The sequence below is a fragment of the Rana temporaria genome, chromosome 1, assembly GCF_905171775.1.
Source record: "Rana temporaria chromosome 1, aRanTem1.1, whole genome shotgun sequence".
Taxonomy (NCBI): domain Eukaryota; kingdom Metazoa; phylum Chordata; class Amphibia; order Anura; family Ranidae; genus Rana; species Rana temporaria.
The window spans coordinates 396,575,413-396,588,482 of NC_053489.1; the positions used below are offsets into that span (position 1 = coordinate 396,575,413).

Genomic DNA, 13,070 nt, shown 5'->3' on the forward strand with positions numbered 1-13,070 from the left:
TTAGGCTAGGTTCACACTGCTGCGAATTCAAAATCGCGTTTTTACCGCGATTTCGCGGCTGCGATTTTGCCGCGATTTCGGCCGCGATTTAAGAGACATCTGTGCAGGGTTCAATGTAAATCGCGGCCCGAAATCGCAAAAAGTAGTACAGGAACTACTTTTTGAATTCGGTGCAGCGCCGCAGATGCGGCGTCGCACCAATTAGGACAGTGCCATTGCCGACAATTGTCGGCAAATGCCGCCGATTTGAGATGCGATTTGACATGTGAAATCAAATCTCAAAATCGTACCCAGTGTGAACCTGGGCTCAATATGTTTATTTATGAATCTTCAGGCCTCTCACAATCAAATTGGCTCCAGAGTGGTAGTTACTATTGATGAAGCCAAGGCTTTTGACTCAGTTGAATATCTATGGCAATGTTTGAGTTGCTTTGGTTTTGGGCCTAACTTTATAAAGTATGATTCCTTCGTGACCAGATTGCCTAGATCCATTGTCACCGGTGAGTCAATGTCTATTGGGATTTTTTCCAGACTCAGATATGGATACACATACTAATTGTGTGCATGAAACCATATTAATTGCCAGGAAACTGGTGAAACGTGTATGGATACAGGCCACAGCAATTTTTTGGATTTTGGATTAACGAGATAAACATTACTTTATCGTACAAAAAGGTTATTTATACAAATAGGTGATGTCAGAGTAAATATAATAAACTATGAGACAGATGGCTGCAATCTTCGCAGACTTGTATCTCATAGCGATAACCTTGCTACCATTATCTCTGCCTTTTGGGCGGCAAACCTATTGTCTGGGTCGCTAGTCCCTTGTTAGTGAACACATATGCCACAATACAACTAGGTTGGTTCGGATAAATTTTCTCATGTACTGGTATATATTTACCTCTCAGCTGAGCCGTTTGGCTGTGTACTCAGACTTGTCTTTTTTGTTCATGATCTCCTGCCATGTTATATAGTATAGCAGTGTTTTCTATGTGACGCTCAATGTCCCCATTTTGCTTTATACTTCTGTGTTGTATGTCGATGCATACTTCATTACTTGTATTTGAAATTTATTTTTGGTACAAAACGTAAGGTTTGTGTACTGATAAAAACACACACACACACAAATCCCAATTTGTGGCTTTTGAAAACACTTAACCCTGACATCTGAAATATTCTGGGACCAGGTGGTAAAAAAGGCCACTTTCATCTACCGTCTCTTTAAACCTAGGATAATTCTCCACGGGGCCATTATCCTTCTTATCCTAATAATGTAAGAAAAATGCCCGGATCTACTACATGATTAGCCCATTCCTAAGAAAATTTGTCATCATAGGCATATTGTTAGGTGAGACGTTTTGGGGGAAAATAAAAAATCTTCTCCTGGTGAGGCCAGTCTTTATAGGATAGGCTAAACCAGCACATGAACCGAAAAATGTCTTAGATGGTGTAGGTAACTTTAGAAACCCTGTACTAGAAGCCTTGGGGTGGCAGACTTTGGTTGCTCCGATGCTAAAGTGTACAGCTTTAGTTAGTACTGCAATAGTCTCCTTGAGCTTTGGAAACACACATTCTTGCAGCAGCATTTCATCCTAAACACATCTATTCTTTTATTAAAGCAATCCTTATTTTTAAAAAATAAATAAAAAAAAAAAGTAAACATCTGTCAGTGAGGAGTTCTCCTCACTGATGCCTCCCTCCTCTGGTAACATGTCTGACTCAGGGACAAGTCAATAATAAATTCCAGAGGAGATGGGTATAGGAGGGGCAGGTTGTGATCTTAAGCCTCAGAATGGCAAAAAATTCTGCCCATGAACTCCATAAGACCATGTGACAGAAAATTTCTTTCTGATTGTGCCAACTGAAAGATGAACAGTCATTTCAAACCCAAAAAAAGATTAAATGACCCCCCATTGTGAAGGTTTACTCACATCAGTAGAGGGAGAGAAAAAAAAAAAAAGGTAGACTTGTACCCAACCTGGCTTTGCCCTCCATGGGATAATTAGAGACTGGGCACTGCACTAGGCACACTTTACCTCTGGACCTGTCAAGCACCTTTCGGCTAACTTTATACTCTGCACTGTGTGCCATGGGAATCGCCCACAGCATGATCCACTGCAAAGCGTGCTGGCCCTGCATCTTTTACCAGGCAGGGTCAAGGTGTGGTCCCACTAGGCTCTACATAAAAAGCTGCAGTGGTTATGGTGCAACTGAATGATGATTTTTTTTTTCTTGGGAAAAAAAAAAATCCAGTGAGGAAAACAATGTGCATAAAAGAAGGTAGAATTTTATTTGTGGAGAGAAGAGGTTAGTCACTTAAAAAGGTTTGTTAACCCACCCCTACAAAATGTACATAATCCTGCTGCTTCAAAAATAAAAAAAAATAAAATGCCTCATTTACCCGATTTCACAGCGGTTCAGCCACGATCACGTCACCGGTCATGTCTCCTCCCCGCCCGGCTGACAGATGCAGCAGGCAGGGCCAAGATTCCCTCCCCGTCAGCCGGAACCCAAGGAGAAGAAGAGAGTGCACCGGCCTGTCACGTGACCGTAGCCATAGGGGGCCACTCTGAAATACAGTAAATGAGGCATTATTTTTTAATTCAAACACAGAAAGGAGCACCTGACATTAAGGAACCAGCAGGATTATATGCATTTCAAAAAGTTATGAGAGCAGCAGGAACTTAAGTGGCTGGCACTGACACATGGGCAGGCAGGCAGGGAGGAGGACACAAACACATAGGACGTCAGGAGAGCAGCGGCTGACGATTGCACGTAAACTAACCATGGTGTCAGGGCTCAGCAGCCAACATACGCCGTAGTCAGTTTACAAAGGGGAGGACAGAAACTGGCAGGATCAGCCAGGTATTTTGGTTGTTACAGGGGGCTAAATCACACAGCACAAGCACCGTGCTGTATAAAATGCTTTAAAAGGAACAGGACTTTGTTTCCTCCCCCCCTAAAAAAAGTGTCTTATGACCTGAAGGTAGCTGTATATAACCAAGACGTAGGGATTTAAAGAAGCCTCTGTCCTGTATGATCAGGAAAATAGATTATTTTCCAGCTTATATTTGCTGCATGGCTATTCTGTCACTTCCTCTAATAAAAGTGGTAAAATAAAAGTATAAGGACACATATCTTAGAAGGTTTTTGGGACTCATGGAATTTTGTGACATTTATGAATATAGTCAGCCAGCGCCTTGCGTGTTTATATGTCCACTACAATTCTTAAGCAATAACCATTTATCCAATAATGCCATTTTCCACACAAAGTGAATAAATAACTAGCTAATCAATGTTTGTGTGAGCGGCCCGTAAAGGCACAAGTAGGAAATGTATAAAAGTGTAAGGGCTAATGGGAAACTTACCTTCCTTGCTTTCCATAGCAATACTTAGCATGTGCCTCAATTAACGCAGTCTCTCCAAGCTCCATGAGCTGCACACACAGATCCATGCACTAAAAAATAAAAAAAATATTAGACAAATGCATGGGCTTTTTTTTTATTAATTATTATTAAAGTGGTGGGCAATAAGATCAGAAACAAGCCTGGAAAAAAAAAAATAATGTTAGAAAAATGGTCAGCATGTTTATTTGCCTAACACATTACACTGCATATCTCTATAAATAAGCAAAAAAAACCTGTTGTAAGGAATAGTCTATTAGCATGCTGTTTATGATTTAAGGGCCAGTTCACACCAGATGCAGTTCCGTACAAGTTTCTTGTGCATTTTTTCTGCACGAAAAATGCTTGCACAGATTTTTCCATGTATTCCAATGGCTCTAGTTCACACCATGCAGTCAGTTTCCGGCGCAGAAACTGACTGCATGGTGTGAACTAGAGCCATTGGAATACATGGAAAACACTGTGCATGCATTTTGTGCAGAAAAAAAGTGCACGGAACTGCGTCTGGTGTGACCTGGCCCTAAAGTTTTCAAGAATTTAAAAGTTTAAAAATAAAAATCCTGCTAAATGCTCATTATGTCTAGGAGTGCATGAGCAAGATGCAAATACTTGTTTCTCACTCCAACAGGGTCCCCTCAGCACTGTGATCAGCCCCTTGTAGACAGCTCTGCAACCTGTTAGTCACATTCCAACCTTACCCAATGCATTAATAAAAGATTATATATATAAATTGTGTTTTTTTTTTTTTTTACATTTTGATTACTTTTATTGCTGTCACAAGGAATGTAAACATCCCTTGTGACAGCAATAGGTGGCGACAGGTACTCTTTATGGAGGGATCGGGGTCTAAAAGACCTCCGAGCCCTCCTTTGCACTTCAAAGTATTCAGATCGCCGAAAACTGCGATTCTGAATACTGTGTACTTTTTAAAATCCGGCGCCATTGGCAGCCGAGAAACCCGGAAGTGACGTCATGACGCCGCTTCCGTGGTTTCAATGCGGAGACTGAATCAAAGCCGTTTACGGCTTAGTGTCAGTCTCCGCCTGAACACAGAACGCGGCGGATGGAGGATCGGGTCTCCTGGTGGGACGGGAGGCCCAGTCAGAGCGGCGAAAGGCGGCGGGAGGGGGGATGTCCCCTCCCGCTCCTCCGGCATAACAACCGAGCGGCTTTTAGCCGCATCGGTTGTTATGTTTGGATAGCCGATCGCCCGCTCTAAACAACGGTACCAGGATGATGCCTGCGGCTGCATGCATCATCCCGGTATAACCCCCGAACGCATATATGCGTCCCGTCGGCGTGAAAGGGTTAAGAGGTACGTGCTGACAAAAAAAAAATGTTTTAAATGGTGAACCTCCTTAATCGCGCGATAAAAAAAATTGACGGCGTTAAAATGGGTTTGTGTTAACGCCGTTAATAGCGCGTTTAACTGACAGCACTAATATATATACACACATATACATATATATATATATATATATATATATATATATATATATATATATATATATATATATATATATATATATATAACACAATATATAAACACAAAATTTATATTAGAGACACAGTCTATAATATACAGTTGATATATAAAAAAAAAAGTCTACACCCCCGTTTAAAATGTCAAGTTTCTGCTATGTAAAAAAAATAAATGGACAAAGAAATACAATTTCACAACTTTTCCCACCTTTAGGCTGGATTCACACTTGTGTGGTGCGAATTTAAGCTCTCATCTCTGGGGGGGGGGGGGGGGCTGGGGGGGGGAGTGTATTGAGGTGAATGAGAGAAATCCTGAAGAGAAATGAACACATCTGCGAATCAGATGCGTGCCCATAGAAGATAATGGGCCTGAATTCGCACCCGAGCCGCACTGCAATGCCTAGAAAATGCACACTTTTTTCGGCAATACGCAGTGCGAATGCATTGCACATATGTGAACCAGCCTCATTGAAAACGATGTATTTTATAATGTTATGCGAATTTGGATGCAGTTTAAGTCGCAACCAATTCGCATAGGTGTGAACCCGGCCTTAATGTGACCTGTTCAGACACAGAGCGTGGCACAGCCCTACCCTGTACTCTACTCATTGGCTCACTGGTTGTGATTGACAGTAGCAGGTGCCAATGGCTCCCACTGCTTTCTCAGCCAATTAGGAGACAGAGCCCGGGGCGCAAGTATTGGTGTAGGATTCATGAAGGTAAAAAACCTTGAGCCTTTACATTTCATACAAGAATGGCAGTCTGTTTTTGACCTGTGATTAGATTGATCAAACATGAACTGCAATGTTGGACGATTCAAATCCATTTTTTATCTTGCGATTATCTTGTAATATTTGCAGAAAGGAATACCCATCCGTTTACAATTGGCAACGCATAGGGATTATACGGGTCTGGTTTTCCTCCATCCCATTACAGAGGTCACATTGTCTGACACGATTTGGCAGGGATTAGTCTATGGAGCCCCACTGAGACAGAATGGAACCACGTGAAAGGCACCTAAAAGCAGCCATAGCCAGCATAAAAACATCATGTCTCCTGCCTGTAAGAAAACTTGCTCTGTGCTTGGAAGCTGTGGCCTTCCTGCAGCGGTCCAAGACCCCCTTCCCATCTCACTTGATAAAAGTTATATGTTAAACAAACTTCAATGCTTTTGTAAATATTGAAAAAGGATGTCCCGATACCGATACCCCCCCCCCATATACCGTCTTGTTCCCCCCCCCCCATATACCGTCTTGTTCCCCCCCCCCCCATATGCCGTCTTGTTCCCCCCCATATGCCGTCTTGTCCCCCCCCCCCCCATATACCGTCTTGTCCCCCCCCCCCCATATGCCGTCTTGTTCCCCCCCCCCCATCTGCCGTCTTGTTCCCCCCCCCATCCATATGCCGTCTTGTCCCCCTCCATGCCGCTAAACCTGGCTCCTACCTTTTCCAAAAGGACAGTCAGTGATCAATGACTCTGTCCATTCACATTACTGAGCATCATAACCTGTGTTTACGATGCTTCAGTTTATAAATGGAAAGGGACTGGGGAATCTGTGTCCCTAGTCCCTTTCTGTCTTAAAGGGGAGATGTCAGAGGTCTGTTAAGACCAGTGATATCTCACCAAAGCCCCCCCAACAGGGCCGATTTAAAAAAAAAAATGAACAAACATTGTAATAAATAATTGAAAAAATAAAATGTAAATAATCAAAAAAATAAATAAAATAAAAAAAACACACACACACACACACACACACACACACACAATCCACTACCCCCGCCCCCCTTTAAAAAAAAAAAAGTCACATGACAAAAAAAAAAAAAAAAAAAAAAAAAAAAAAAGGGATCGGTATTCGGTATCGGCGAGTACTTGAAAAAAAAAAAGTATCGGTACTTGTACTCGGTCTCAAAAAGTGGTATCAGGACAGCCCTACTGACTATACATTTTGGAGAGAAACTGGTTCTGAGTGAAATATGGTAACAGTCATTCATGACCTGATTCTGAAAATGCTGTCTGGATGGTTCTGTTTTCAACACTTTCTGACCAGGTACAAGCATATAGATCAGAAAGGTAGGAGCACTTAAATTTGATCACTGGAGCAAAGATCAAAAAATCATCTAGATATGGGATGATCGATACACTCTGTATCCGGAAAAGGGCCACGACTTCGGCCATGATTTTTGTAAAAAATCTGGGTGCTGCCGAAAGACCAAAAGGAAGGGCATTGAACTGCCAATGACTCAGCCTGTTCTCCATGAGAATCGCAGATCTAAGGAACTTTCGGTGACTCTGGCAGATACATGAAGATGAGCGTCCTGGAGATCCAGGGTTGTCATGAAGACCCCTGGCAACAACAGATTTCTTATAGAATAAATATTTTCCATTGACGTCTGTAGACCATCAATTTGTTCAGGACACTTAAAATGATGACCATACGAAAGCGGCCGGAAGCTTTCTTGACCAGAAAGACGTGGGAATAAAATCCACAGAATTTTTGAATCTCCGGAAAAGGAGAAGTTAACTCGCTGAGCTGCCTGTTGCAGATGGGGGCTTTGACTTCCCATATTCCCTATGTTTCCCACACAGAAATTAGATTCATCATGGCTTGCCGTCTCTCGGCAGATGGGTAAAAAAAAAAAAAAAAAAAAAAAGAAAAGAAAAACTTTGAAGAATAAAGGCATTGCTGGAAATCTCTGCCCATTCTTTGAAGAAATGGGACAACCTTTCCCCTGCCCCTATTCTGGCTTTACTGGGGATTCTTGGAAGGGGCTAAAGGAGCAAAAAAATAAATAAAAGAGTCCCCCCTTTTTGCTTGTCTTTGTTAATAGACCACTTCTTTGCCTGTTGGTTTAAAACTAACCTCGTTTTGGAAGCCGTGAAAAGGCCTCTTATTCTGGGGCTAATTCCTTTGGGAAGAAGGAAACCGATGCTGCAGTAGAGAGGCAAGTATGTGCGTTTATTTTCTATGTACCCTACACACCTCCTTTATTCTCCAACAACGTAGGAAATAGCATTAGCTGACAATTCCTCATTAGCGTTTTACCCAAAAATACGTTCCCACACTTACATCCCAAAATGATCTACAGGCTCACCTGCATGACATCACCATCTCCCAAAGTAAACATGAGGTTGACATGTTCTTCAGCAACGCTGCCATTCTCCAGACTAGTCTTCAGCTTCACTGTGACATCTTGCCCTTTATTCGGTCTGCTCTCTGCTCCCTGACCCTTGATCAGAACTTTCTTTCTCAGGGCACCGTTACCTGTAGGAATAATTTCATTAAGTCAAATCTAAAGCCGGTGCTTCATATAAATTACTTGCAATGGTGTTCTAGACACGCACATGTAACAGTTTAAAAAAAAAAAACGAAAAACAAACATTCTATTAAAAGTAACAATTAAAATGATTTGATATTGCAACAACAATTATAGTCCAGTCAGCAAACAGTAATCCAAAGAAAAATAAACAGCTATTCAAAATCTCAGGGAATCCATGGCTAAAGTATTATCCAAATATATACTAAAGTGATCTTGGCAATAAAGACATTATGAAAAAAAAAAAAAAGCCTCCACCATAAATACTGTATGCCACCAATTACAGAAAAAATTCAGACAACCAACAATCATTTCTCTGATTGTCACTCAACATAAAATAGTTTTCCACAAGTTCATTGAAAAACACAGCTTTTCATTATTCTTAAACGGTAGAGTTATAGCGCCGCCTTAGGAAGTAGGACACTAGGCTGAACAAAGCACCACCTATGGGAAGTCAAAGCCCCCCATCTGCAACAGGCAGCTCAGTTAGTCCTAAAGCAATACAAAAAGGAACATAACAGAGGAGGTGGGTGCTGTGCCCTTCAATGAACTCAGAGGAAAAGGATATTATGAGGAGTAACAAAAAAATCCAGTTGTTTTCTCCTACATTTATTGAAGGACACAGCTCTTCATTATTTTTGACAACGTTTATAAACCTTGCACCTAGGTAAAGTGTGAAAAAATACTTTAAGTCTATATGTACTTTGCTGCTGGTAAACCGATGTTTAGGAGCAGTTGGGCATTTTTTTTTCAGCTGTCCCTGAACTCTTCTCTAGGTTATCTTATCAGTCCATGTACACAGGGTAATTTATAGTAGTTTCTAGGCAGTTAAGTTTAGAAGCATTTTTTGGAAAGCAAAAAAATAAAAATAAATGCGTTTAGGATGGATGATCAGAGCATTTGAAAATGCCTGTAACAGCTTGTAAACGCGGTAACTCGCGTTTAGTTTACAGGCATTTTTAATGGAGATACATTTAAAAAAAAAAAAATCTATTATATTATAATTATATATTTGTGCTCATAAGTTTACATACCCTAGCAGAATTTATGATTTCTTGGCCATTTTTCAGAGAATATGAATGAGAACATAAAAACTTTTCTTTCACTCATGGTTAGTGTTTGGTTGAAGACACTTATGATCAACTATGTTTGACATTATTATGATTTTAAAAATGGTAAACAGAAACTACCCAAATGACCCTGAGCAAAAGTTTTAATACCCCAGTATTATACATTATATTTGTAAACGTCGTTTACCATCTGTCAAGTTAAATCATTCAGGGGCAGTTGTAAAATGTCCTGTGTACATTAAAGTGGTTGTAAACCCACTCTGACAACTTGCACCTACAGGTAAGCCTAGATTAAGGCTTACCTGTAGGTGCAAGAAATATCTCCTTAAAGGGGTTGTAAAGGTAAATGTTTTTTCACCATCCTATGCATTAAGGTGAAACAACATTTGACAGTAGCACCCCCCCCCCCCGAACCCCCGTTTTACTTACCTGACCCCTCGAAAGTCCCGCGCGCGTCCACGTGATCCTCTTCGGTTCCCAGCCTGGCTGTTGATTGGCTAGGCTGGACGGATTGATAGCAGCGCAGCCATTGGCTGGCGCTGCTGTCAATCACAGCGGATTGGCGCACCGGGGGGGGGGGCGGGGCCGAGTGATACCGCCGCTGTATCATGGGAGCGCGCTCGCAAAAGCTTTCCACCATGCGACCCCGCTTTCGCAAGAAGGTGGAAAGCTTTAGCGAGGAGGAGCAGAGACAGCCGCCGAGGGACCCCAGAAGACCGGATTCGGGGACACTCTGTGCAAAACGAGCTGCACAGTGGAGGCAAGTATAACATGTGTTATTTAAAAAAAAGAAAATCTGCCTTTAGTGTTCCATTAACCTACACAGTTAAGGAGATATTTGCAGAAAACACTGCACCGATGTCTACGGGCAGGCGCACTGAGAGTCCTGGCATTATGATTGGGATTATGCCGGTCCCACACACATGCGCAGGTTCTTTCGAATGCGCAGGAGTGAAGTCATCGCCGCTCTAGCCAATCACAGCGCCGGAACGGCGATACCCTAAAAAAGCGCGGAGGGGACATGGCGGCGACGGAGGAGGGAAACGAGAAGCACTTTGGGGGCCTCGATCTCAGGAAAGTCGTATGCTATGCATACTAGCTCATTTTGCCTTTCTCTTGCTGGGTTTTTTTGTAGGGGGAAAAAAATAAAAAATAGGCTTTACTTTAAAATCGGCTCAGAGGCGTTCAGGGGCAGTTGAAAAAAGTGTCCAACTGCCTCTGAACTCATTCAACGTTATCTTGCGTGTACATATACACAGGTTCGTTATCTGTAATTAGTTCAGACGCTGAAGTTTCCGACGTTTCAGACGCCAAATGCTGCTAAAAACGCGCTACCCGCGTTTAGTTTATAGAGGTTTTTAAATGCCCAAAAATGAAATAACACGTGGGTTACTGCTTGTCAATTTAAATCGTTCAGGAGTGGTTGTAAAAACGTCCCGTGTAACCCTACATTATGATTTTCTGCCAACACTTCTCTTTTAAGCTTCTATCCTGCACTGCGTCATTGCTTATTGGAAAAAAAGCTTCTAAATACCTTTTTGCAAAGTATCTTCAGGCCCGTCACGTGACTCCCGGCTGCTCTGCTACTTCGATCCAGGGTTAGAGCAGAAGGAGCCAAGCTCTCCCTCCGACCTCAGCCAGGAGTCAAGTGACCACTGAGCTGGAAAAACGAATGCAGAGTTTCTCACTGAAGCCAACTTTTAAAAAAGGTAGGCAAAGTTAATATTTTTAAAGTGACAGATTTTTCTAGGTCAGACCCAGCATCCAAAAAAAATTATATTCAGACCCCTCCCCCATGGCCCAATGACCCCACCCCCTTTGTGCCTTTGACACAGTACATCATAGTATGTGGAGTTTTATGGAAAAACCACAGCCGCTTGCGGTGCCCACGGGGCTGGAGGAGATGTATAGGCGGTCTGCCCCAAAGCGAACACTTCCACCCTAAGCCCACATGTGCGCTCCAAGCTGGTTTACAGGAATGCCGGAACTTCCTACAACTCTTCCAGCCCTGCGAGCACCCCTCCCTGTGAACACTGACCATGCAGATTTAGATTTGATATATTACAGAGATTTAGGCTTCTTTCACACTATGGATTGTATGTCCGTTTTATAATATCCGTATTACACCTATTAACGGACGTTTATTAACGGATTTAATAACGGATACATACGGATACATACGGATACATATTTTACCATTCTTCCTTTATTGAAAACGGATAATGTTTATCCGTATACATCCGTTATATCATTCCTTTCTAACGTCCGTTAATAAAAACCATTTCACCCTTTCTTGAAGTCCAGCTCCAGAAGTCGTATGGATATTCAGGGGAACCCCGCAGTCAATTTAAAACAAAAATGACGTGCGGTTCCCGGTAAATATCCATAACCAGACCCTTCAGGTCTGGTATGGATATTCAGGGGAACCCCGCCGTCAATTTAAAACAAAAGTGACGTGCGGTTCCCCCTAAATATCCATACCCAGACCCATTATCCGAGCACGTTGACCTGGCCGGCCGCAGAAAAGAGGGGGGGACAGAGTGCGGCCCCCCCTCTCTCCTGAACCGCACCAGGCCACATGCCCTCAACATGGGGAGGATGTCCCCATGTTGATGGGGACAAGGGTCTCATCCCCACAACCCTTGCCCGGTGGTTGTGGGGGTCTGCGGGCGGGAGGTTTATCAGAATCTGGAAGACCCCTTTAACAAAGGGGACCCCCAGATCCTGACCCCCCCCCCCCTGTGTGAAATGGTAATGGGGTACACTGTACCTCTACCATTTCACGAAGGAAGTAAAAAGTATTGTAAAAAAAACACACTGACACAAAAGAATAAAGTCCTTTATTAAAAAAAAAAACCAAACTCCAGCGCTGAAAAATCCACTCGTTCCCGGCTTCCTGCGTTGTCCTGATCCAGCGACGGGTGCGGGTGATCTCCCGCGATGAGAAGATCCAGCGTCGGGTGATCTCCGCTCCGGCGATGAGAAGATCCATCCATTCGGCGCAGCAGCATCCCGGACCTCCTCTCACCGCTGGGCACAGCCCAGCGAATGAGCGGCTGAAGCTGTGACATTTCTTATATAGAGGAGGCAGAGCCACCCGTCACGTGACCCCGCCCCCTCTGACGTACCCTCTGCTACGTCACTGGGGAAGACCAAGAAGAGGAAAGACCTTTCCTCTTCTCGGGCTTACCCAGTGACGTAGCAGAGGTACGTCAGAGGGGGCGGGGTCACATATAGAGGAGGCAGAGCCACCCGTCACAAGAAATGTCACAGCTTCAGCCGCTCATTCGCTGGGCTGTGCCCAGCAGTGAGAGGAGGTCCGGGATGCTGCTGCGCCGAATGGATGGATCTTCTCATCGCCGGAGCGGAGATCACCCGACGCTGGATCTTCTCATCGCGGGAGATCACCCGCACCCGTCGCTGGATCAGGACAACGCAGGAAGCCGGGAACGAGTGGATTTTTCAGCGCTGGAGTTTTTTTTTTTTTTTTTTTAATAAAAGGACTTTATTCTTTTGTGTCAGTGTGTTTTTTTTACAATACTTTTTACTTCCTTCGTGAAATGGTAGAGGTACAGTGTACCCCATTACCATTTCACACAGGGGGGGGGGTCAGGATCTGGGGGTCCCCTTTGTTAAAGGGGTCTTCCAGATTCTGATAAACCTCCCGCCCGCAGACCCCCACAACCACCGGGCAAGGGTTGTGGGGATGAGACCCTTGTCCCCATCAACATGGGGACATCCTCCCCATGTTGAGGGCATGTGGCCTGGTGCGGTTCAGGAGAGAGGGGGGGCCGCA

General features: G+C 43.5%; 1 protein-coding gene across 1 annotated transcript in view; it reads right to left on the reverse strand.

Moving 5' to 3' along the window:
- The window catches only part of FKBP8 (FKBP prolyl isomerase 8), a 130,883-nt gene that overhangs the window by 67,186 nt on the left and 50,627 nt on the right, over positions 1-13,070 (reverse strand). Inside the window, exons 3-4 of the mRNA XM_040322838.1 lie at positions 7,983-8,152; positions 3,372-3,460 (exon numbers count right to left, since the gene is read on the reverse strand). Coding sequence (XP_040178772.1) covers positions 3,372-3,460; positions 7,983-8,152 — 259 coding nt within the window. The remainder of the gene's footprint in view (positions 1-3,371; positions 3,461-7,982; positions 8,153-13,070) is intronic.